Below are 26,921 nucleotides of genomic sequence, written 5' to 3'. Positions count from 1 at the left end.
GTGTTCCACTTGACAGTGTTGGGAAAAGCACCGTGGCCGAAAACTTTGGGAAAAATGGAAAAAGCAACAGGCGCAAAGAGTTCATCCGTGAATCCGCTGGAGAGATAAAGGACATCGGCAATGGACCTACATGTTTTCACACTGGAGTTGCCGTCAAACTGACAATGGTGTCGAAGGAGGGAAAAAACGCAGATTGTCTCGCAGCTCCATTGAAAGTAAATTAACTCATGGAGAAAGAAGAAAGTCGGGAGTCATGAGCACAGGTTTGTTTCGTGAGGGAGCAAAGTTAGCAGAGCCCTGCTGTGCAAACTACTGTTTTTACCAGCTAAAACCAGCGTTAAGCCCAAATAACCTTGAGTCTATCCGCAGATGAAAAATGCAATTCCGATGTTATAACGGGCGACAGCAGCCCTGTGTTTTTGCGCAGCGACGCCAACGTTACAGTAATTACAGTTTGTCTTAATAACAGCTTTCCAAAAGGCAGAAAAAGGACTCGAGTTCAGTTTCAGTGCTTTCTTTAAAAACACTATAACACACACACACACACACACACACACACACACACACCCTGTCCCTTTGTTATTAACACAGGCACAGCGAGCGAGTGGAATCCTTTGTCTTTACACATCTGTCCTGCTGTTCATGCAGCAAATAAAGTGACCGTCTCATTACAAGCGTTACATTAAAGTGACGTCCTCCCCCCAAACTGGACGTTTGCTGCACGGTTTCCCCGGTTGTTTCTTTCCACGTTGCCCACGGGTTTTTAGTCGGGATACCTGCCGTTGTGTTTAAAAAAAAAAAAAAAAACCTGAGGCGAGTTTCCGCTCAACCGAACCACAGTTTGCTGTCTCCCCGTGGAATTGGTGCCTGAACTTTGATTGTGACTTTAGTTCGTTTTGGCAACTCGGACTGTTTAACGAAAACGCCAAGAAAAGAGCAGTGTCGCGTTTTAGACTCATCCTGGCTGCTCATCGCCGTTTCGGCTCGTGTGAGTATGAGACGCACTTCCTAAAGTTCGACTCCTCTCTGAGAAATTGTAAAACTGTCCCCCCCCCCCCCCACGTTTGGTTCGGTGAGGAATTAACGTCCGCCACTTTTGAGTTAATGTTAATTTGTGAGGCAAAATCTTTCTCCACGAACGGAGTTTGGAGCGAGGCTTGATGCAGCATGTATCGGGGGAAGAGCGTTTTTTTTTTTTTTTTTTTTTTTTTTTGGGTTGCTGGCCTTTTTGGAAACATCCGCTCGATGACTCCACTTCTCGTGGTGTCGGCCAGCCAAGAGTTTCAGCCAGTAGAGCGGAAAATGTGGCCTACAATCTCAATTTACAGCTTTTTAGTAGTGAAAAGACTATTTTCTGCCCACAGCTTTATTCATCCAATCGGATCTACCTCTAATTCCACTAGGTGTTGGAATGTGTTCTTCATTTCTATTATTTCGTATTTTAATTCAAGGAGTCATTCAGAAACAGAAATGCTCTGTCTATTTGTGTACTTCATCAAAGTATTGTGTACGAACAAACATGCAACAAGTGAGATGTAAGACCAGGTACTGCTCAGCTTTCAGTTAATTCCCATGTAATAAATACGAATTCTTCATTCAAGAAAACTGGATTTTTAAGAAGCTGATTGTTAGGTGTGAGTGTGTTTCACACATTGCACCAACCAGTGACTTTTTGACCTGAGCCTCAACCACACCTCACAGCTGTCCCCGTTTCTATGAAGCAAGATGTGCTGCCGCTTCACCATGATTCATTTGAAAGGACATGAGTGAATACTTTTCTGAAATCATCTCTCTTTTCTTTACATGCAGGTGTGAAGAAACCGCCATTAGCTCCTAAACCTAAACTCCCTGCTGCTGCTGCTAAACCCTCTCCCCCTCCCATCGCCCCCAAACCAGGTCTGCTCACCCAGACGTCGGCCATCTCCCAGCCTTCCCCTGCCACTCTCAAGAGGACAAAACCGGCTGTTGCCCCCAAACCATGCCTCCACAAATCCACATCCTCTTCTCCCCCTGTTTCATCCCCAACACCCAAACCCAGTGGACCCCTTATCCTAGCTCAGGAACAGCAGGAAGCCTTGGATGATAGCCTCTCACTTCTCAACTCCAAAAATGGGATTCTATCAGAGACCAGCAAACGTAATTCAGCTTACATCATTCCCACCTACTCCTGTGGGCTTGAGGGCTGCCTAGAAAATGGATCTTTAACTGAGACTGGGAGTGATTTGCACACAGAACTGTTGCAGAATGGCATTTGTACAGAAGCGTTCACAGAGACAAGGCTGCAGCAAAAAGCAGAAGAAGAAGGAGTGGCTGTAGAGAAGGATGAATGTGGAGAGATTAGCAAAAAGCCCAGGGATAAACCTCAAAGACGGAGACACCTGGCTAGGAGACAGGTTTGCAAAGAGGCACAGAGGACTGAGGAGCAGAAGACGACAACCTCCGAGACCGTGAAACATCAGGAAAGTGCTGTTGCTGAGCCTGATGTTTCAACAGTAGATGTACAGACTGAGGCCCAAAACACAATTGTAGCAGACTCAAATTTGGCCTGTGATGTTGCAGGCAGCATCATTATCTTCTCAAGCATCACTCCTCCCGAGTCATCTGCAGAATTAGTTCAGCCACAGCCTATTAGCAAAATATCTCCAATAAGGTTACACCCTGATCTGCATGTCCCCGCTGCCCCCAGTAAGCCTCTCCCTGTCCCTCACCCACGTAAACTTAAGAAACCAGCCCTGGTGAGACAGGATGGTGTGGAGGGTGGTGCTCAGGATCAGGCAACACAGGAGCAGAAACACGGGCTTGAGATGCAAGAGGCTCTCAGCTCAGAGGGCGAGGAGATCAAACAGGACACAAGGGGTGATCTGTTACTCCTGAGGGCCTCAGGTGGGGAAGAAGATGAGACAGATGCACCCGTCCCACCTCCTCGACAGACCTCTCTCTCACCGCACCTCCACAGAACAGTCCACACACCCTCCCCTCTTAACAAGAACACCTCCCACTCTTTAGACCTGCTTTCACAATCTAATTCCATGAGCAACAAACTAGAGAGCCAGGAGCACCGGGTGGAGGAGGATGAAGAGGATGGGTACGGGGACTTTGAGCGATACCCGATCACTCACAGCCTCCCTAAACAGGTCAAACTCGGCTGCCGACCTCTGGCTAACATGAAGAAGGCCTTTTCTGCTGAGGATGAGCCATCTCCAAGGGCACCACCCAGAAAACCTCAGAGACACAGCTTGCCAGCACCTCCTCCACCCTCCGTCTGCCCTCCTGCACCTCCACATGCTAACACCCCCATGAGGGAGCTGCCTGCCCCCCCTCAGGAGAAAACATCCTGGCGCTTCACACGACCCTCCGTGACCTTTTTTAGCCGGCAGATGCCAACCAGGAGCAGTGTGCCACCAAAGAGCCGAACTCCAGCACTGGGGGGCAAGCAGAGGGCGCAGTCTTTCTCTGCAGCCGACCTTGCTACTCGCACCGACTCTCAAAAGAGGAGCCTCTCTTTCCGGAAGCTTTTGGAGCTCAGGCTGTCTGTAAAGTTGCTGCCAAAGCTGCTGGTCAAGGGTGGGCAGTCGCTTGACTGCACAACCGTGGAGTCTAACCAGGGGGAGAGAAGCCGGGAGCGACCCAAAAGCTGCATAGGGGAGGCTGATATATGCGAACAAGGTGTCGAGGGATCAGTGGAGTATGAGAACGTTCCTCTGTACGAGGAGATCCCAGAGTATATGAATCTGCCGTTTCACAGTGCAAGGCTGGGCTGGCCTCATGACCCAGATACAGCTGATTCAGACATCTATGAAGTGCAGGACCCTTATCACACATGCCCAGACCATGAATATGAGAGGTAAGGTCTTTTGGTGAAAGTGTGCTTCAAAGTTTGTAAATATTTTTCAATTAGTGGATGGTATTTCATGGCATTTTATGTGTTTATTAGAGAGATTAAAGGCAGGAACATGACAAAAAATTACACAAGAGAGAAAGAATCCCATGCAACAAGGGTCACTATGGAGACACAAACTGGGAATGTTTGCTTCATGCTCAGGGCCTTAATCCTATTTCACAAGGGACCTGTAACTTATATTTATTGTTACTTAGGTAATTGTTTAGTTTTTTTCTGTGTATCAGTCCAATATCTGAAAATATTCCAGGCACAGCGACTTAAAAGAGTAGACCCTCACATTTTGGAAGCTTTAATGAAGAAAAAATGGGGAATTTTTCTGGTCAGTTAACAAAACACTTAATAATTTTCTTCTTTGAATGGAAGAACACACTTACAGGTGTCATGTCTTTTTATTATGCAAGTCAGAAACATCAATCGCTGTAATAGAAAAGAGAGTCAAAGGGCAAAACTCTCAGTATTGATGTAGGTTGAGGACCAGATTTGCTGTAAACCCGTTCACCCCTGCTGGCACCCTGCAGTTTCAGGTGACCTCTAGCTTCAGCGTGGGAACTGCTGTGTCCAGCAGGTTGCACAGGTGACACAAGTGGTTTGTATTTACAAGAGTCTGCAAGTAAGCCTGTGAACCCGTGGCATTGAATTTGAATAGAGCATTGATGTGCAGCAGGTCAGACTGTTTTCCTGTGGGTTATTTTCAGTGGCCACGGCAGGAAATGTCTGAGAATCGCAGAAACGCCACACAACTCTGTAGAACAGGGAAAATAAACCTCCAGCAACCACCAGCCTCCTCCTCCTCAGCCTGCCGCCCTTGCACTGTTCAGCTTCGTCCTAACTGCATTAAACCAGTTTTCTCAGTTTTGTTGTGATGGCCAGACAATTAACAGATGATTCCCCTTTTGATTATTTTACACCAAAAAAGCAGTTACAGCAATGCGTTAAAGAAATAGGGCATGATATACTGTGGGAAGATGAACAAATATTGCATAGATGAATAAATTACTGTAACACCCCCTCCAGTGCAGAACAGGCTTCTAACTTGCTGTTCCATGACTTGCAGGTTTGGATTACAACCAAAATCTGTTCAGTTGTGTGTTGGCTCCAACCACACACTAACCGTGCACCCAGTTTAGCAGAAGTCTGTTATTATTTTTAAGTTTTTCTGGCAAAAATGCAAAAGCCCTTTACTGCAGGTTAAATGTTTAGGATCATTTTGATCAGTGCTGCAAGCTGAAATTACTTGTAACTTTTTATGTTGTAATGAAATGCGATTAATTAGTGAAAAATACCCAAAACAAATTTACAGAGGCCAGCCATCTTGAAATAGCTGGTTTTGTTGAACCAAAATAATAATTCAGTTTACAATGACATGCAACGAGTATCCAAATATTTAAAGCTGCGCTAATTGATTTATATATAATTGATTTATGTATCTTTGTGTATTTATTGATTTAGGGGAATTTGGGACAGTGGAATAAGTTGTAAACACGTCATATTCAGCTTTGACTGAGAGAAGATTCAGAGTGAACCTAAACAAACACTAAGTTGCAGGCCACCAAACTAAAACAATGAGCTAAAAGAAGCTGAAATGCTCATTGTAGCTAGATGGGAACTGTAGAATGGAATGATATTTATGTGTGGGTTTATTATTACAACCAACCTCATTCAGGTTAGAGATAATCATTTTAGCATTCAGTGATCAGAGCAGCTTCAGGAAGCTACAATATGAGAATCGTTGCTATTTTCACTGGTAAATGACTCAAACTGTGACTCAAATTGTCAAAATCTTCTGTGATTGTAAGCGAGCTGACTATCCACAACTGGCTGGTTTACAATTATTTATAAGTGTTAATTGAATAGTTACAACCAAGCCACATTCAGGTTATTCAGATTTTTAAGTGTTGCGATGAGGAGCTGTTCCCATGACAGATGCCATAGTTCCTGTTTTTTATTTTCCCCACTGGGGCACTGCATTTGATGAAGTCAGGGCCGTATTAGGTGACGCTGAGGTAAAACAATTAAGACGTACTCTGATTCTTAATTCTGTCTGGTATCCCAAGGGGGCAGCAGGCTGTATATCTGTCGTGTTTTCCAGGCATCTGAACTTGTTAAGTCTGTGCAAGTAGCCTCAGGCTGTAAACAAATGCTGCTCTGTGTCCGACCCAGTGTGCAGGAATGTTCACTATAGAGAAAGCATAAAGGAGAAAGATGTTCAGAAATTGTCAAGAGGCATGTAAGAAAAACAAGGAAGTGCGGAGAGTTGGCTCCTGCTGGTAAGAGGGAGATGAAATGTGAGAATTCTTGGTTTCCCACTGGCTTTCCTTATTGATTCAGAGCCATCACCTTCCAAGCCAAAATAGAACATCTACGGGCCCTACAGGCCAGTATACACACATTGGTGTAAGGAAAGGACAAGCAATGAATGTGATAACGGGGAGGAAATAATACTTTAACCAACACTTTATTTAAGCATTTGTAAAAATCCCAGTTCATCTGTCGTCAAAATAAGACGGCAGAATTGTACAGGACAGACTATGAGAGGTGGATAAAAACATTAGGAGCACACACACATGTTGCTGCTTGTACTAACCTGGCATGCGATGCTGTTTGTGTGAAGTGTTGTGATGCTGCCAGCAGCAGGGCAGATATACACAGCAGGGATATGTTTTACATTCCTTTGCTAATATTACTTCATAAGTGTTTTTTGTTGTTGTCGTTGTTGTTGATTTACTGATTATTTTATCGGTTGATCCATGATTGGTTTGGTTAGCAAATTGAAATAAGCATTAATGAGAAATTACCAAAGCACAAATTAATTAATAGTCTTTAATCCATAATAATGTGCTAGAATTTACTTCATACCACTTCTTTGTAAAAGAAATAGAATGTAGAACAAAAGCGTATTTTGGAAAAATCCGAACACAATATCCTACTGCCTTCCACACAAACATCAGTAGTGTACATCTATGGTGCAGTAATAGTAATTTTGGCTGCAACTACTAATACTTTTTTGATTATTTTTAATGTCTTTTCTCGCCTTGCTGACTCCTGATTGAGCAGTCTTGTTTCCTACTATGGATGTAAACATTTTACTCAATCCAACTAGTTAAGTGATAATGTTGAATTTGTCACAGTGTAATTGTATTTTCCTTATGCAAGATCTCTTGTACTGACTCATACGCTTCATAAGACCATTATTGTGTGGTCACTTTATCCTCTGTATTGCACAAACCTTCTCATGACACATTCTTTTATCATTATTTATCCAGGGAGGGTTTTTCTGAGCAAACACTCCTCTCCCACCCTGGCCTGTTTCTCATTCACAAATTTAAACAATTCCTCTCTAAGCAAAGCTACGTTGTTGTGTGTTTGCCAGCTAATCTTTTCTTTGACCACTTACAGTGTCTGTTTCTGTTTGTTGTGTCGAATGTGTGGTGACTCTGTTTCGGTGAGCAGCGGCTGGCTGAGGCAGGACATCCACTCTGAGGAGGATGAGATCCACAGTTCAGATGAAGACAACAGCTCCACCTCCAGCAAGGAGCCCCTGGATGAGGCAGACAGACAGGTAATCACCTCCCTTTCTGACAAATGGGGAATTCAGCCATTACACAGCTGTTGAGTGGCTGTGAAGTGGTGATGTGATTAGTCATGTGTAAAATTGAAACAGAAACATTTGCCAGTTCCTGATGACAGGTAGTTTATGTGCGTGTTTACGCTGTAACAAAGCCAATAAATATTTCATTTGGTACTATCCCACCACACGTCAGTTTGCACCTGTGGAGTTTAATGATTATAACAGTCATCTGGTAAAACTTGTTATGGTTTTTCTGTTGCAGCTGGATTGTTGAAATTAAAAATTGCTTCTTTCAAAACTAAACAGTAGTGAACAGAAACAGCTTTTTATTTATTAACATACGTGAAAACACTCACGTAATTGAATTTTAATTTTTATCATTTTCTTGTTTATATCAGCAATAATTGTGATTTCAGTCCTAATTTATTTTAACCAAATAAAATATTAAGCTAATGAGCATGTTACACTGTACAGCACAATGTATATTTTCCTGCAGCTCCTTTTAGACTTTCTTTTATCTTTTTGGTCGTTACACCTATATTTTTAACACGGAAAAATCTTCAAAATACAAACACACTTTGTGCATTAGGTTTGACATTTGTCACACAAACTTGTTGACCCGCATCCGTAAGAAGAAAAGGTCAGATAAACGTAGCCTTAAATGTTCAGTCAATGCAGAAAAATGTTGCCATGCTTTTTGCAGGGTAGCAATATTTATTCAGTGGGGGAATGAGTCATTGACTCAGTCCTGCACTTTTCACCACAACAAAAGTAAATAAGGTACTTTTACTCCACTACACTTGTTTAACATCTGTGACTACTTTTCAAATAAAGAATTGACAGCCCTATAAAAAAATTTATTTTTTCCTTTATGTATCAGTGATCATTTGTTCCCTCCATTTCATGTTTCCCTGATCCATTTTCCAAACAATGTAAGCAGCCACATTTAAGTTTAGAAGATTTGGGAGCAGCTGTAGCTCGGGTGGTAAGGCAGTCGTCTCTGGGCAAGACACTGAACCCCAAACGATCCCATCCCCATCCCCAGCTGTGCAGTGCCGCTCCAAACCCGGTAGAAATTGGGGAGGGTTGGGTCAGGAAAGGAAAAGATTAGCATGCGGACAATGATCTGCTGTGGTGACCCTGAAGTCACGGGATAAGCTGAAAGGACACAAACATAAAATAAGATGTGGTACCTTAATGTGCCTCATAGTGACTTTTATTCACAAGTGCTACAATTACTAATACCGGGTCATAAATAAGCAAAATGCCAGAGCAGCTGTAACAAAGAAATAACTTTGAGCTCTCTTCAAGCATGATGTGAACATATAAAATTAGTCTACAGATTACAGTGGACCCTGATATCGCTGCAGCCAATGGAAATTGTTTGCAAGCATGCTGCCAAGTGTGTTTGTTTTCTGTCCCAGCTTTGCAGAAGTGCGTGTGTTGAAAGGGGGATGGTGAGCAAACACAGAGAGGTTACCGGTTCAGAAATAGCTCACTCAATGACTGAAACAGTTTTTTCCGTTCTCCATAATACCGTCAGCACCTGTGTCTGATGCCCCTTGTAGTCCAGGGTATCAGAAACGCTGGCTCCAATAGGACCAGTACGACATTTCACTCCGGCTTAGGCCAAGGCTGCTGTCCAAATTAACTCCCTGAGAGACCACCCCATTACCATTCAACCACACACACCAGAAGGGAGACACAGAGACGAGGGGGGGGTTGCTGCTCTACTTTCAGGCCCGATTGAGCTGTTGTTTGAAAGGCTGTAAACTCAGTCCTGATGGTTTTTAAAACTGCAGCCGGACCCAGCGATCATGGTGATTTGCAACGAGCCTGTGAGTGACGAGTGAAGTGTTTTGGGAAGGTTGGAGATTGAATCTCTGTGGCGTCGTCTGACTGTTTGTGTTTTTGCTCTTTCAGCAAGAGGATGAGATGAAGAGGAAGAAAGTGGTGCATATCGCCCAGGAGATTATGAGCTCGGAGAAAGTGTGAGTGATTTGATAATGAAGTGGAAACGCATATATGACTAAGAAGCTTTTTTTACTGCAATTCCAAAATGTGCTGTGATGTTTGGTTGTCTTACTGATGCATTGCTGCCTTTTTTTAAATCAGATTTGTGGATGTCCTGAAGCTTCTTCACATAGTAAGTGTCTAATTTACATTTCATAATTCCTGTTTTGTCAAGCAGAGGGAAAGTAATGCCTGACATAATAAATCTTACTGTATGTTTTGTTACGCAGACTCTGATTGTTGTGAATGATGATCAAAGCTTTTTCCAAATCATTCACACAAGTTAATGAGCTCTTTGTTGACTGAAGTGCTTGCACAAAGTTCAATAATGCAGTTAAGCACAGTTGACGCCCTTAAAGTTGCTGTGTTGGAGTGTTTTGGTTTCGTGGGGCCATGGCCACAACTAGACAGGAGATGATTTGGTCAGTCCCATCACAGGAACACTGTCAGTACAATGTTTATGTTTTAGGCATGAAAATAGAAGCACGAGTTGGTAAAAAAGTGAAATTATTAATGGGTCATCGGTTGACTGTTGGGTTGGCTCTGGTAACCTGCTGATTTTCCAACTTTATTTTTATTTACCATCCTGGTAAAGTAACACTGTCTTTTAATGGCATATGTATGATTGGGTTACAGTCTGGATTTACACGTCTATGCTGTAGGTTTGATAATATTGATAACATTGTAGGAGTCACGGTATTGTTCAAACTGATGTGAAAACTCAGATTCAGTGCATGTGAGGCAAATTCATCCATCCATTATCTTAACCTGCTTATCCGGTTCAGGGTCGCGGGGGGCTGGTGCCTATCCCAGCTGTCACTGGGCGAGAGGCTGTGTACACCCTGGACAGGTTGCCAGTCTATATCAGGGCCAACGCAGAGAGACATACACAGACAGACAAGCATTCACACTCACATTCACACAATTCACCAATCACCAGTCACCAATAACCTGGACTGTGGGAGGAAACCAGAGTACCTGGAGGAAACCCACGCAAGCACAGGGAGAACCTGCAAACTCTACAAAGCCGGCTGCAGGGCAACGTGTGTTAGAAATATGTTATCGCCTCTTTTAGAATAAAGAAATAAGCCGTGTTAGTTTGTGTCTGTATGGTGATTGTGGACAATTCGATTCATTTACAAAATGACCCAAGTTATCCTTTAAAGTCTCCAACAAAACAGTTCCTCCACAGACCACTTTTGTTACAGCTAACCTTCCAGAAACGGGCCACGTTACCTAATGTCACTCACAAGTGGAGCAAACATGCACAGAAAGACAATATTTATCTCAGATCTAATCTGGCTTGGTTAAAACGTTACTATTACTTACTGGACATCTTTTGAGGGAAAACACTTAAACAATCAGGTTTTGGCATTAGTAACTTTTAGGTTCTTTGTCGAGCTCTTTTTCATGTTTGTGAAACGTGTGGAAGCTGTTTATGTACAGGGTTAGTTGGCAGTTTTATAGATGCACAAAAAAAGCAACGTTCCTAATAAAGAATCCTTTATTATAAAGATAATAATGTTATTGCTGAAACTGATGATACAGGTGTTAATTAAACCGTATCATCAGTTGGGGGGTTGTCGCTACTGCTGCTGTTGTGCTATACTGAGCGGAGTTTCACTAACTTAGAATAACCATGTTACTCGTCAAGGGGATTCTTTATTGCAGGACTCTATCAGTTTGAGTTAGGCATTTCTAATATACTGCTAACTGAGTCTACACACATGCCAAAGAAGGTGAGAGGGTTCAGGCAACCCACGCAGATATGGTGTGGGTTCACCTGTCTGTCGGCCTTAGACTGCTAATCCTTAGGTGGTGTAGTAAAACCACCAAAGGATTAGCAGAAAACGTTGACCTGTGCCCGACAGGAGAGGGTGAAGCACAAAGCTCTGTCCAAGAAAAGAAGTCAGATTGCATTTTTCTGTGTCGGCAGACAGCGTGGCCTAGCAACAGCTGCTTCCTCAGACCACAGAGACGACCTCCATTCACACACGCCACAGATAATCGTGTGTGTGTGTGTGTGTGTGTGTGTGTGTGTGTGTGTGCAGGTGGGTTTGTGGGTTGGTGAATGTGTGCATACTTGTGGAAAGATGTGTTGAAATATTTTTACATGTTTTAAAGTCTTGACCAACTTCCCACGAGTGTGTTGGGAATATTAAGACAAATGAATGTATTATATTTCCTTTTTGTGATTTATAATTGAAGAACTTACTTAATATAAACTACTTCTCATAGTGCGAGCATACATCATACAAACACTGTGGGTGCTTATAATAGATGTACTGCTCTGTTGGGAATGTGTGGCAAGACATTCTAAGGCATTTAGCGGTAGAACCTAGTAGTTTGTACAATACTTTTTAAGACAGTCCAGTTTTAAATCCATGGGGAAATGGACATGTGAACATGCTCTAAAAGAATCATCTCACCGACAGTTAGGTTGGATACTGTGTGTGAGTGTTGTCACTCATTACTGGTCTTTTATTGTTGAGGGATCTTTGTTCTTAGCCTAAATGTGACATTTGAGCAAAGTGTAAATGTGTGGGCAAGACAGAGACAGTGAAGCAGGACTTTGTGATCCTGCGTGTTTTCCCTGCTTCCTTCCAGGTGGATGTTTGTGTTGGCAGCCTGGGCAAAGTGCTGACACAGCTGTGTTTGTGTCATGAGATCCATGCAGAGGTGTGGGTGGAGGAGGGGGCACTTTATGGGGTGATAGCCAGGTGTTCCTGTTCAGCTGCAATAAAGTATGTTGTCATGTTTTACTCCACCCTGTGTGTGTGTGTGTGTGTGCGAGTGATGATTTCAAATTAACCCTGTGTGTTTCTTCAGGATTTTAGGGATGCTGTTGCCAAAGCAACCCGTCAGAATGGGAAGCCTGTGGTGGATGAGCGGATCCTCAATCAGATCCTATATTACCTTCCACAACTTTACCAACTCAACAGAGACCTGCTGAGAGAACTGGAGGAGAGAGTGGCACACTGGTATTTCACTCTGTTATAATAATAGAGGTTTAAAGCCCCTTTGTGGTGACAGTAGGGCTCCCATAGGATATGTCATACATGGAATTTTATCATACTATTTAAGTCACATAACACGGATGCATTACCATTTGATATAATGACTCAGTGTCTTTTAATGGACAGTTCAGGTGCAATCACCTATTTTTCCACATATCAGTTTTGCATGCTTTGCATTTCCCTAGACAATTCCTAACATCTGAGATCATCTGAACTTTTAGGATGTTCCCCTGCTTCATTAAATCTGAGCAATGTTGCAGAACATTTAAGTAAAATCCAGGAATTATCAGGAATGATGGCCCAAAATTAAAAGTAGAGTAATTGTTGTACAAAAAAGGAGTTTTTCAGAGCACACTATTAAATGGAACCACAATAAAGAGAAAATCTGATACAGGAAGAATAGTTAATGATTAAAAGTTCCCAGTAAGCATAAGCAACTGACCTTTTTGCCTTCATTTATCATATTTCACTGAATGAAAGAAGTTCGTTCTGTGATTCTGGTTACAGGAGTGATCACCAGAGACTGTCAGACATCTTTGTCCAGAAGGGTCCGTACCTGAAGATGTACTCCACCTACATCCGTCAATTTGACAACAACGTGGCTCTGTTGGACGAACAGTGCAGGAAAAACCCTGCCTTTGCTGCTGTAGTCAAAGAATTTGAGGTAGAGCCACAGTTACGTATGTGGGTGTGTTAAAGTGTGTGTGTGTGCGTGTGTTATTAAGGCTACTTACGGTGAAAGCTGGGATATCCATTTTTTTTAATCACGTTTAATACATAATTGTTCATTAGAGCTGTGGGTAACAGCTATTTTCACAATTAAAGGTTCATAAATATGTCATCAAGTTTTCTTCATTTGTAAAGCTAAAAAAGCCCCAAATCTATTTTTTCGGGAAACTAAATTAACATTTTAACAGGCTTGAATCAAACTCTACACGTAAACAACATACAACTCAATAAACTCATTGCATCAATGCCACAAACAAATTTTGTAAAATAGATTGTTAATGTGACATTATCTGCTAAATTCAGTTTCAGACTGTAGGTTGGCCATCTGCAGCTCTAGCCCAGTATCCCCTGCATTAGTAGCAGCCATCAGAAATGTTACTATTATCTGCATCACTTGCTCTCAGGCTTCAGTGTTTGTGTATTCGCAGACGAGCATAAATATAACTTTGTGTTTCCTTTGTCTCAGATGAGTCCGAGATGTGCCAGCCTGGCCCTGAAGCACTACCTTCTGAAACCAGTGCAGAGGATCCCGCAGTACCAGCTGCTGCTCACAGGTACCAACAATCTGACACACATTCAATCCTACTTCTGGCCTGTTCTCTGCACACTTCAGTTCAAGGGTTTATTAAATTACAACACTGTTTTATTGGCGGGACGTGAATGAAATTTGGACTTTACTCAAACAGTGTCTCTCGGTTTTGACTGAATTTGGGTTGTGGTGCCACACTGACATCCAGTGGATAATCACTGAAAACTGAGGACAAATTCACCCGATTTTAATATTTCAAATAATATGAACGCTGTCTCCATGTGGAAAACTAGGAATTTGGAAGAGAACTCTTATATTCTTATATTTCAAAGAAGGAAATTACATCTCACTTTACCATCTCTGTGGCTCCAAGATCTACAGCAGTTATTTTCTCTCATGCATATTCTGCACAATATATTGCAAAAATAGTTGCTATTGTTGTACGGGACAGTTGAAAATTTGATAAGCACATCATTTTGGTCTGCATATATAAAAACTTTTGGCTCGTCGATTTTTGCCAGTCGTGTACGTTTTAATTGAAAACTCTGATTGACCGTTTTTCTCTCTGGATAAATCAAAACCGGTTTTCTCTCCTCCAGATTATCTGAAAAACCTCCCTGAGGACTCTGAGGATTATAAAGACACCCAAGGTTAGACAAGGCACAGTATTCACCATGTGCTTCTACCTGGATGATTTGATCCGTTTTCCTGTATATGAAGCGAATGTTGGCCAAACATTAAGGTTTTTTTCCCCCTTTTCACACAGCTGCACTCAGTATCGTAAAGGAAGTGGCCAACCATGCTAATGACATTATGAAACAAGGGGTAAGCCCCTTATGGCGTTTGAAGCTTTACGTTTTACACTTTACGCTTTGTCACGTTTTTCTCCTCAACTCTTATGTTGTTTTGTAGGATAACTTTCAAAAGCTGATGCAGATTCAGTACAGTCTCAATGGTCACCATGAGATTGTCCAGCCAGGCAGGGTAAGTCACACAAATGCTGCCAGGACTAATATTTTGCTTTTATCTTATCTTTAGAGGATATTTGCATAAAATTACGGCTTACTGAGCTACTCCGTGGTGATGCTGGTTCTCTATTAACAACAGGATTTGAATTTGTGTGTTTGAACTCTCTGTCAGATGGTCTGCAAAGGTACTTCCTCTGTAAATGATAGGGAGCCAAATCCTCACTCCTCAATTGGGGAAGAAGATATGTTCTTGATTTGAAGACTCATATTAGCTTTAGATACACATTCAAATCCATTTTTGCTCAGAGGGACTGGATTGTGACCACACCACTTGAAATGAACATTATGATAAGAAGAAAATCATCACTTTAAGTAAAAGAGTTGGGCACCAATTAGAAAAATGATACACCTGTCCTGTAACTACCTCTTAGTTGAAGCTGCCTTTTTCGTGTGCCTCATTCCATTTTTTAAAATCATCATTGAAGCTAAATCCACTTTTTCGAGAACACTAATTAATCCCATGCACCTAGATACATACATTGTACAATTATCTTTTTTTAGAGGTATATAATATTATTGTGTAGCAACTGAATACAAATGCTTTAGTATCTCCATTTAAGTCCAAACGTGTCCGTGTTCGCAGGTGTTTCTGAAAGAGGGCACTCTAATGAAGCTGTCCAGGAAAGTCATGCAGCCTAGGATGTTTTTTCTGGTGAGCAATAAGTGGACTGGCACCCTAGTCTGGAAAATTGTCTGACGAATCCTACTTTTGCTTTTCTATTTGTCTTTCTTGTGTTTCGTTTAATTTGTCAAGGTGTTTGTTTTTATTTCCAGTTTAATGATGCACTCATGTACACCACTCCGGTCCAATCTGGCCAGTATAAACTCAACAGTGTTCTCTCTCTGGCTGGAATGAAGGTTAGAGCTTCATTGCGAAATCCTTTTTTTATTCTAGTCCTTCATGTTTTCATCTTTTAATCAGTGCTCTGTCAGTGGATTAATGTACACTGATCATTTCTCTTTCTTTCATGTTTCTGTTTGAAACCAAAAGCTTTTTTTTCCCCTCCATACTCTAATGTTATTTTTTCATAATTCTATATTTATTATTATAGCTCCAGCTTGTTTTTCGTACTACCCTCCTAAAAATTCACTAGCATTGATCTACTCTGAAACACTGGCTAAAGTAAATTATTGGCGCGTCCCATTTGCTGCAGAGGTTATTTATGGAATTCTGGCTTCCCCCAGGTGAGCAAGCCCAGCCAGGAGGCCTATCAGAATGAGCTAAACATCGAGAGCATTGAACGCTCCTTCATCCTGTCTGCCAGGTCAGTGTTCATTCTTAGAACCTTGCAGTAACAATACATTATCCAGTTGTTGAAATGTAAACCTCTGTAGTCGGTCGTGTTTGTGAGGCCAATTCCACCTGCTGCTTGCTTGCTGATGGTTCTGCCGTGTTTTGCGTTTGCAGCTCAGCTACAGAGAGAGACGAGTGGCTGGAGGCCATTGCCAAGGCTATAGACGACTACGCAAAGAAGAAAATCACCTTCATATCAAGTCGGAGTCAGGAGGAGGTAAAACTATTTATCTCTGTGGGTGTGTTAGTCACTTTAAGATTATTTCACCACGTATGTTAACTCTTTGTGTCACACAGCAGTCAGACGGCGTTGGCGATAACGGGGCCCCATTGGGTTCAAAGGCTCCCATCTGGATTCCAGACCTGAGAGCCACCATGTGTATGATTTGCACCTGTGAGTTTACTCTAACCTGGAGGAGACATCACTGTCGAGCCTGCGGAAAGGTTTGTATCCCCATGGCTGCCACTACTCTAACAGCACATTGTCTCAACTCCCTTCTTATCACAATGTCATGTGTCGGATAGGTGGTGTGTCAGGCATGCTCCACCAATAAGTACTACCTGGAGTACTTGAAGAACCAGCCAGCACGTGTGTGTGATCACTGTTTTGCCAAACTGCAGGAAAACAGTAAGAAAATCCTGCAGCAGTTAATCAGAATTAAGGTCTAGTGGTGAGAGCATTTTTTCTCTCCTGTAAAGAAGACAGACAACAATCAGATGATCCTAAATCCTTATATATTTTGTTTCCTGGCACCATAGAGCTCTATTTGATGTGATACAGACCATTCGTTTTGGTATCTTTACTAGATTTGATGTTTTGGGTTTGTCTCCCCCAGGTGACCGCTGTGCCTCAACATCAGTTTCTCCTATCAAGTCTGGGGCCTTCTCCTTCACTAGAAAACAGAAGAAAATTCCTGCTGCACTCAAAGAGGTGAGCTACAAAATAAACCCTCATACACTAGATTTCCTGTGATTTTACTGTATTTACTTGTGGTGTGAGGAAAATTCATTTGTCTTTTGCTGTTTCCCTCCCCCCCCCCCAGGTTTCTGCCAACACAGAGAACTCCTCCATGAGTGGTTACTTAAACAGATCCAAAGGCAGCAAGAAGCAGTGGAAAAGGCTGTGGTTTGTCATTAAGAACAAAGTCTTGTACACCTACGCTGCCAGTGAGGTACTCGTGCTTGTTCATTTCCTTCCCTTAAAAGCTCAGTGTAGCTTTTCTGCCTTTCGCTTGAGTATTTATTTCCCACCTCCAGGATGTTGCAGCACTAGAAAGTCAACCTTTGCTGGGTTTTTTCCTGAGAGAGGAAAAGAATGGGCCGGCTCAGAAGCTCCAGTTTAAGCTGTACCACAAAAACACGCTGTTTTACATCTTCAAAGCTGATGACATCCCAACTGCACAGAGGTATCAGCAATGTAGTACATGACACGAAGCTGGCTTCACTCTAAAATTCTGTTTGTGTTCACAGCGGGTGTGTCATGTTGTTTCTGTAACTTTTGCCCACATTAAAACACCCAAAGGAATAATTATCCTCCCACTGGCTATGCACAAAGGACGGATGAGAAACCCTACCACAAAAGGCATCCAAAGTAGAAACAGCATACCTTTCTGCTTAGTGGTTATTGCAGCAGTAAGCAGCCCAGTTCCTCAAGAACCTCCATAGTGATTTCCTGGGTCAGGTGCAGCCAATCAGAAGCTGGAAGATACCACCTTGGATGAGTGTAGACTCAGGGAAAACTAAGTGAACTGGTATCTTTCAGCTTCTGATGGTTCTGATTCTGAACACACCTGATCAGCAGTGCAAAGGTCAGGGACAGTTGGAAAACAAGGAGACTAATTTCAACATCAAGGCTTCTGAAATGGCAGATCGGGCCTTACAGTACAGTTTGAATCCCTGAGATTACAACTCCCATTGATCTTGACATGTGTGTGGTTAAGTGTAAGTGTGGTGTTAGAGTGCAGCAAATGCTTCTTAAGTAGCTGCTTTGTCAGACACAACAGAGCAGCAGCTGTGTACTGCACCTGTTTACAGTGCAGCCAAACATATTGCTACAATAAAGAAATAGGTCAATGAAAGTAGCTGAAGCTGATTTCACACCGCACATAGTGAATAGTTTTACAGCTTCAGGAGTTGGAGGTCTGGAGCCTCTTGTTTCAAAAATGCTAAAAATAGACACATTCTTGTTTTGTTAACATCTGGGTCGGTGCATAGCAAGATGACGAATACTTAGCGTTTCCTGTGCTTAAAGTTTAAAAACAGCCTCCCCGTGTTTCACCAGTTAAAACCATGTAAGGAAGGATTTCAATATTATTCTGTAAAATTACAGTCAGCAATTACACGCACACTTTTATGTGAAGCTAATCAAAAGTGCAGAGCACACACTGGGGCACCTCAAGATTCTGTGACTGGTCCCAAAACCTTAGAGCACATCCATCCATCCATTATCTGTCACTGCTTAACCTATGTGGGTCCCAGGGGGCCTGGACCCTATGCCAGCTGTCACCAGGCGAGAGGCGGGGTACACCCTGCATAGGTCGCCAGTCTGTCCCAGGGCCACAGAGAGACATACACAGACAGACAAGTATTCACACTCACATTTACGCAATTTAGAGTCAGCAGTAACCTGGACTGTGGGAGTGAACCGGAGTATCCGGAGAAAACCCAACGCAAACACAGGGAGAACATGCAAACCGGGATTGTTTTGGCCACAACAAGCAGCTTGACAATATGTCAAATTTCTATTGTGACCCGATTTCATGAAATCTTTGGGATTGCAAATTTATATTGTTATTTTGATCAATTTCATGTTTTTTCTCAATTTTTCTGTTTTGTATTTTTTTTCTTTAGATGGATTGAGGCCTTCCAAGAGGCGATGATTCTTGAACAGTAATGACTTATTTTTTTATGGGCTATATCTATGCGCCGGAGCCAGGTGAAAGGCAACTCATGCCCCCGATCGATCCCCGGTCAGTGGTCTCCATCTCAGGAAAAACTCCGGATGGACTATTGACATTAAACAGAAACACTACAGACTGTTTTGTTTTCTCTGAACATATTTTATACCAACAACAGCTACTGATGCTCCGCACTGCAGCCTGAGGTTAGAGCTAATACTGAGTCATAGCTGTGGGTCAAAAGTCAAGTCCAGAAGTGCGTGTGTGGAAGTGAGACCAAACCGTTGTCAGGGCGATTAAAAGCCCTGACAAAATCCTAGGAAGTCCGAGGTCTGGGGATAATTGGGTGAAGGAATCGTTTTTATGTGAAACTAAATATATTAAACTGTCCACCTTCATTCAGGCACATTGAACTTGGCAAAATGTTAAAATCTACAGTGCAATTTCGTTCTGTTAAAACTCTCAATTTAGCATTTGAAAGACACAAATCATGTTAAAAAAAACTATAATGCTAAAGTCTGCTCAAAGGTTTTATTTTACTGTGAAAGTCAGGCTTCTACATAGAAACAGGAAGTTAATATTCTAATCTTTAGAAAGATCTCGCTGGTTAAGAGATTTTACTCCTATAATTTTCTATTTTAACCATGGATTAAAAACATCATCCTGGAGTAAACTGGAAATGTATTGAATAATGTAGATATTTTTCATCCAATAAACTGTATTTTTGCCTTTTTGTCACATTAGAAATGAATGGGTGAAACTGTGTATATGGACATAAAAATTAACATTGACCTTTTTTATATGAAAGCCAAGAGCTAATATTTATAAAATAGGAAAATTTATTATTTGAAAAGCACAGGCTGCCACTTATTTTTTTGGGAGTCAGGGTTTGTTATATTTTATTTTTAAAGAGAACTTTTTAGATGAAAGGGGCTTTTTATGAGCAAATACTGTGGAACGTAGAACTCGAAACACTTCAAATTTTGATGCTTATGATTTGCAGACATTGTGCCTTATAACTCCTCTTTGGGGATAAATTGCAATAATATAGGTGCTCTGTTTGAACTTCACTAGAAAAGTACAAATGTAAGCACGACTACTCGCTTTCTAGCCATGTTACTCTGTGGTTTGTAGCTTTAAAAGTAGTCATTTTATCAAGTTTCTTCCTTGGTAGGTTGTCATATAATGCACTGCTCCATCATGGCAAATTCCACAGATTTATAAAGCCCAAACAATACTTCTTAGTAAAGTAATAAAACGGTTAAATGTCATTAGAGCTCTAATGTCTCATACAAATCCGTACGCTGGCGACATATATCTACAGCAGCCTGGTGGAAAAATGCAAATCGGGAGCTACGTGAATGTATGTTAACATTTGTAAACATCCACTGTATCAGAGTTAGAGTCTTCTATAAACTGTTTGTAAACTGTCCGGCAACAGTTTTTAATAAAACATATATAAACATTTAATCTGGCCCACTGTATTAATACTGTCTTCTCTTCTCTTTTGTTGATTCAAAGGATGCAAAGTATTGTGCAGAGAGAACCTAATTACAAACTGCTGTTGCTACCTAATTGCAAAGTGACTGTCGTGTGGATTTCTGTGCATTGGGTTGGGGGGAAATCTGGGTCTTTGTCTAGGAGGTGATGGTCAAAGCACTGAAGTGAAAGATAAGTAATTTTCATAAGTGACTTATGAAGCCAAGCCCATGAATTTTAATGTGGCTTCATGCTCTATTTCCCCTCCCTCAGCTGTGTCCCTACACTGTGCTAGATCCACTGTCTTGGATAGTAAAGAGATGTCACATGTTGAATCAGTCCTCTCATTTTAAAGCAAATGCTCAAGTCTGTTATAAACCATCATTTGTACTGGAGTAACTCAATGAATATTTTAAACTACAAAATGGAAATAAAAACAAGCCACGAAAGGTTCACTGTTATCACCTCAAAAGGTGATTTGTCAATTTGTGTTTAGGATTTGTTTCTGCTGCCCCCAAGTGACCAAACATTTACGCATCATTTAAATCTTTAACACTATGTTGGCGTGTTTTGTGCATGTTGATCTCTAGTAGTCGATTACATGTTTGTCTTGTCTTTACCTTTTTTTTTCACCTTGCCTATTCAGAAACTGACCCTTAATTTAGAAAGAGTAAGAAAAGGTTCTAGTAATAAATTATTGAATTTATAAAAATACAAAAACTTCTTACTGTAGAACATTTTGTAAAGGTTAAGCTGATTTTCACCACTTTGTCTACTGACATTACTCGTTACTTTGCAGATGTAGTTTTTGTTAAATAATAAAGTAATTTATTGTGATGTAACTGAACTGGAAGATAAATGTACTGTAGTGAATTCCAAGCTTTCACTCTTAGTGGGAAAGTGGTAAGTAGAATAAAAGCAAAAGAAACCTAAAAACAAAATACTTGAGTAAAAGTATTAGTTACTTACCACCACTGACCATTGTTACCATGCATTTTTGTATGCGGAACTAAAGATTCAGGCTGATGAGTAACTCGGATGGGTTAAAGACGCAAAACGGTGCGTCCTCTAAACTGTCCCGTCTAAATATGGCGGAGTATGCCAACCTCGTCCGAAGGGCTTTGGGACAAATAGGAGGTCACGGTGGAGTACGAGGTTTTTTAATTCAGCTATTCAGGTGAGTGGAATAAAATACTTGTATTTCCTGTATTAATCTTCTGAACATTCGATAAGATAGAAAAGACATGTTTAACTCGGGTTTCAGTTCAGAGCTAAGTGAAGTTAGCATGTTGACAGCCTATCGGAGCGGATCAAACTGTACAACGGCTTTAAGTTAAGAAGGCTGCGCCAAACTGCATTTATAATCATATGAACGTAGGTCCAATCATTTTTCCAAGCAGCGTTTACTTGAGCTGCATTTCAGACTGTAAAGACTCCCAGTAATCCAGGTCATGGTTGTCCTAGAGGTGCTGTTCATTCCTGTTATCGTTTTGTTTTCAGGGTGAACGATGTGAAGACGGGGGCCCTGATTGGTGTGGATAAATACGGAAACAAATACTATGAAGACAAGAAGCACTACTTCTTTGGTAAGTGCAATGTGCAGGATTTCACGACTGTTACACATTAAAGCTAATCTCTCAGGAACACCCATTAAATCCGGCATCTGCTTCAGAGTGACATGTCTCGATGGGATTATTAAGTCTTGTCCCTTTCTCCATGTGCTCAGGACGTCACCGCTGGGTGATCTACACCACAGAGATGAACGGAAAGAACACTTTTTGGGAAGTGGACGGCAGCATGGTGCCCGCCGAATGGTACGACCTACTGTGTGTGACTGAAACAGCACAATGTTAATCAAAAAAAAAAAAACACTGTTCTTCAACATTAACAGTCTTGGGTCTTTTTTCAGGGGTGTGTATGTTTACTCATAGGCCCATGGTGATGATAGTAGTAACTTGTTACTTGTTTTTTTTCTTTTGAGCTTATTTCTGGAGCCAAGTAACATCCTCTCCCTCTGTCTGAAGTGGTTGTCTGACAACAAGCAACCACTAGGGTTAAAACAGTAGTGTCCGTTCTATTTCACTGTCTGTGTAAAGATTGTCAGGAAACATAAGCAATCAGCCCATCAACTGTTATGTTGTATTAAATGTTGCTAAATCCTCAGTGTTGTGTAGCAGTAATTTGTTTAAAATTATTTTTCCTTAAAGTTAAAGTTGTGCTGCATATCCATATAAGCAGCCATTTACCGTTTATGAACCCATTTTATTTCTCCTCATTTCTACTAAAATATCATTTAAAAATTTAGTATGCATTATCTCATGACTGTTGTAGAAAATATTAAAAAAATATATATTTCTGATTAATAATCTGCAGAAAACGCATTAGTTGATCTGTCAGAAGTCGGGTAACTTTTTCCTGTTTACTCTTCAGGCATCGCTGGCTGCACTGTATGACGGACGACCCCCCCACCACACATCCACCAGAGCCCAAGAAGTTCCTGGCTGATGTCCACCAGTTCAACGTGACTGGCACCTCGCAGCAGTATGTACCCTACCCCACCACCCGCAAGAAGATCCACGAATGGGTTCCACCCAAAGCTGGATCTCCGTGAACTCTGCACATTTGATTTCCCCAGCTGTAAATTATGGTTTCCTGCTGTTGTCTAACCTGTCCTGAATAAAACTTCTATACTGATCTTTATGATGAGCATTTCATTTTTATATTAACATCGGCTGGAATGGGAATACTGTATGATTAAAAGAAGATACTTAGTGTGAAATATGAAGTAGAAACTTTGAACAAAACATACCATTGGGGCACTTCTCACTGCTGACACTTTAAATCAAATTCTTCATTAATCATAAACATATAAAATCTGCAGTGATTTATTACTATTGTATTACAACCAAGGCAATATGTGTAATATGTTTTCACTTGTTATGTACAGAAGTACATTTCAAAAGGCTGAAAGTATTTGTTTCAGTATTTGCTTATGTAATATTTTGCTTATTGACCAAATACCTGCACCCAAAGTAGCGAATGTTAGCATGCTAACACATGAAAGTAAGAAAATGGCTTTGGAGGCTCAGTATTAGTTGGCCTATGGCAAACTGTTTGAGCATTTATGAAATATCCCAGGTATCGAGCTTAAAGTGCACTAGTTCAACAAAATTGCTTAATAGTTAACTAGTGAGGCTCAAAATGGTTACTAGTATGTGGTATTTTTATTAATGGTAGTGGCTCATATTTAAAAAGTATATTTCTATGGGAGGAACGTAACTAATTAAATGTACTGAATAAAGAAATATAACATTGTCGAGCTTACGCACAAATGTTAATAATCAATTATGAGTTAAACATTCCACGAAAATGCGACAAATAAAAAAAGTATCAGATTGTTATAACTAAAGTATGTTTCTTGTTCTTGTTTAGTTGCTTTTTTAGAAGCTTTTTTTAAAGCTAACTTACATTTACTGCCGGATCTTCAAAGTGTGACGCCAACCGGAAGTCAACAAAATAAAAACGGGTGTAGCTCTGTAGGAGGCGGTGCTGCTGTATTATGGTAAAATAGTATTTAAGTAGTAAAGAAGCAGCTATATCAAGTACAGGTACATCGCTACTGTACGGAAGTACATTTTTGCGTGTCTGTACTGGATTAAATTTTGCCTTTGTCGACTTTACTACACTACATAAAAGACCAAAAACCTACAATTTTTACTTTACTAAATTTCCAATCGAGTTACACGTTACGATCGCATTAGTTATTCCATAATAAGAATGGAATACTGCTAATTCTGCTGCTAATTAACACATTCATATGATCGATGGACTCGCCTTCTGATGGAAGCAGCCACACGCACTAGTGCTGATCCACTCAGCGGCAAAGAACAGACTGAAGCTCTAAGAGAAGCAAAGACCTTTACAGGGATGTGGCTCCTTAATTCTGTGAACCCTCTCCCTCGTTTTCAGGTCTCTGGACATTTGATGAGTGATGTGTGACTTATTGTTGAAATTAAATAAACAAATACTGCTGTGGGCTGTTACTGTCACTATGGGATGTCGGTGAAGATTCTCAGTCATCCGGGTTTGGTTTTCCGTAGGTTGAAGTTTAGAAACATTTCACTTCTTATCCAAGCAGCTTCTTCAGTCTTCTTCAGTCACTATAGGAAGTTATGACAGTTGTTACGAAAAATAAGTAAAAACAAAAAAGAAATAGCTTCGGATCAAATAGCTAAAACAACTTGGGCCTCACCCTGTCGTACTGGCATTTTCTTTTTCTTTTTGTTCCACTTGCAGCGCTGCATATCAGGTTTGAGCGAGGAGTGATGCCTGTTTGGCTCCACAGTATTCAGCTAATTGGGTTTGAATGTCACGGGGGAAAACGGAGACGTTTGATATTAGAATAGTAGAATTATGTATTTTTATAATGATTGACATGTATTAACAACAGACATAAAGCAGCTCTTGTCCACAGAAAAGGACGAGGAAAATGTTAAGTATTTTTACTTTTAATACTTTGAGTAAATTATAAATCAAGTACTTGAAATGTCGATGTGGTACTTCGTTTGTTTTTGTATGTGTATTTATACGTTTACTAGAGTACAGTTCAGGTTTTGAGTACTTCATCCACTACTGCAGTTAATGCACCACATACTGTTGTGAAGTTAATTGAGATTAGTTTGGAAAGAGCTTCGCTCGCTTTGAAGCTAACAGTAGATTTGCCTAAATTAAAAAGACTCCAGCAAACTCCAGCAAAACATTTTTTAAATAAGGCAAATTTTAAAATATAATGTTTTTACAAATAAAATACAAACTTTGAAAATCTGCCTCCGTTTCCATAATATAACTAGAAAAAGCATTTACGTGAGAAACTGAACTGCATATGGTTCAATGCTGACAAAATGTTACAGCCTTGAGATTATACAAATGTGAAAAAGAAGGCCGCGTATTGTAAAATTTAGCCTGAATGGAAGTAAGAACGTGTGAATTGTTTTTCCTCAAACAACAATAAAACAATTGTTTTAAATATACTATATACAATATATATATATATATATATATATATATATATATATATATATATATATATATATATATATATATATATATATATATATTTCAAATATACCAAACGTAATAAACAATAAAATATTGGTATCAAAAAAACTGGAAACTGAAGAAACGATTAAATGAAGTAAGTAAAGATACTAAGAATTTGAGAAAAAAAAAATAGTGAGTTCCACAGTTGCAGACACGTGAAAAACTAAAGTTGACACTTATGAAGTTTTAGTGATATCAGCATTATTACAAATACTGGTTGTGATAGTACTTTCAGAAGAACTGGGTTCAAACTGTTAGTATACGGACAGAGAGTGAAGACTCAGGGCGGGTGACAGGCTGCATTAGTTTCCACAAACAAATGGCAGGAAATCTAATTATCTTTTCCTCAGAAACAGTGTTAAAAAGTCCTTCAGCAACTACAATGATATGTTTTATGCTCAGAACCTTCTCAAACCCTCTTTTAATGTCTTCCAAACGGAAAGATGTCTGTGGTTTTGGTCACGTCAGTAAAACATTGCAAATATCATCAAAAGGAGAACCACGTTTCCGGAACGGTCACAAGTTTTTCACATTGTTATGTATAGCGTGTTTTTTCAAACCTGAAGATTGAGAAACATAAAAGAAAAAAATATGGTAAAGGTCGTTAAAAGAGGGAAGCAGCAGCTGTATAGGGTGATATCAACACCACCGGAAGAGACGGAAAATGTCCAAAAACCATAAAATACATTAAAAAGCTGAATGGAAGAGTAAAAGTTTAGTGTCGTGGGGCCTGTTTTAATGGTATCTATCTGACAAGTTAAAGCTGGAAATTATTTTCCCCATTCACTTAATTTATAAGAACTTTCTGAAAAAAAAGAATCTAAAGTTCTAAAGATTATTACAAGTTGAATCATAGCACACATGTTCTTAAACAGCTAAACAAGTGCAAAGACTGGTCTGCGCCAATATACATTTAGATAGAAAATTGAGAAAATACCTAGATTATCAGTGAAGTGGCCATTTTAGTAAAAGGATCAGAGCAGAAACAAAAATGTGAACTAAACTGAGGTTTCCCACAGTCTCCAAAGCAGCTGGAGTTTAGCGAAATAGCTCGTTAAAAGAAATGAGTTACAACAAGTTCACAAGAATTCCCTCCAAGACAAAACAACTCCTAACTTGCTGGATCTGCCAGTAAGGCGATCACCAGCACCGCCCACCACCAAAAGTTCAACAGCACGAAAAGTTCTCGGAATGAGGGTCGTGCAATCCCCCCATCCGGAAGTCCACCGGGGGTGTCCATATCCGTCACAACGCCGCCGCCTCCTTGAAGATTTGCTGCGGATAATTGGCTGGTGACGCATGTGCTTTGGGCGGAGCCTGATGATCAAACCCCGCCTTCTCGCCGCCTGGACCAATTACTGTTCGG

At 40.7% G+C, this 26,921-nt stretch overlaps 2 protein-coding genes and 1 long non-coding RNA gene across 3 annotated transcripts; 2 read left to right on the top strand and 1 right to left on the bottom strand.

Annotated features, from left to right (window-relative positions):
* The first annotated feature begins 3 nt into the window (after positions 1–3).
* Positions 4–20,446, top strand: fgd6 (FYVE, RhoGEF and PH domain containing 6). Its single transcript, XM_067490344.1, has 21 exons — positions 4–263; positions 1,810–3,844; positions 7,352–7,460; positions 9,393–9,460; positions 9,585–9,615; positions 12,312–12,463; positions 13,007–13,163; positions 13,695–13,782; positions 14,357–14,407; positions 14,524–14,582; positions 14,670–14,741; positions 15,369–15,437; positions 15,560–15,643; positions 15,971–16,050; positions 16,194–16,296; positions 16,377–16,523; positions 16,605–16,707; positions 16,916–17,010; positions 17,123–17,251; positions 17,337–17,485; positions 18,930–20,446. Exons 1-21 carry the CDS (start codon positions 131–133, stop codon positions 18,970–18,972), a joined length of 3,957 nt encoding a protein of 1,318 aa, XP_067346445.1. The 5' UTR covers positions 4–130; the 3' UTR covers positions 18,973–20,446.
* Positions 20,447–21,474: 1,028 nt separating this feature from the next.
* Positions 21,475–23,155, top strand: ndufa12 (NADH:ubiquinone oxidoreductase subunit A12). The gene is made up of 4 exons (XM_067490369.1): positions 21,475–21,632; positions 21,956–22,041; positions 22,182–22,269; positions 22,886–23,155. Exons 1-4 carry the CDS (start codon positions 21,481–21,483, stop codon positions 23,064–23,066), a joined length of 507 nt encoding a protein of 168 aa, XP_067346470.1. The 5' UTR covers positions 21,475–21,480; the 3' UTR covers positions 23,067–23,155.
* Positions 23,156–23,424: 269 nt separating this feature from the next.
* Positions 23,425–26,857, bottom strand: LOC137106702 (uncharacterized). The gene is made up of 3 exons (XR_010911993.1): positions 26,493–26,857; positions 24,708–24,807; positions 23,425–24,615 (listed from the first exon to the last, which is right to left on the bottom strand). It is a non-coding gene; the product is annotated as an uncharacterized lncRNA (long non-coding RNA).
* Between the last annotated feature and the right edge of the window lie 64 nt (positions 26,858–26,921).

This window comes from Channa argus, chromosome 21 (genome assembly GCF_033026475.1).
Source record: "Channa argus isolate prfri chromosome 21, Channa argus male v1.0, whole genome shotgun sequence".
NCBI classification, from domain to species: domain Eukaryota; kingdom Metazoa; phylum Chordata; class Actinopteri; order Anabantiformes; family Channidae; genus Channa; species Channa argus.
Note: the sequence above shows the minus strand (reverse complement) of the source record. Positions and strands in the feature narration are given on the sequence as shown.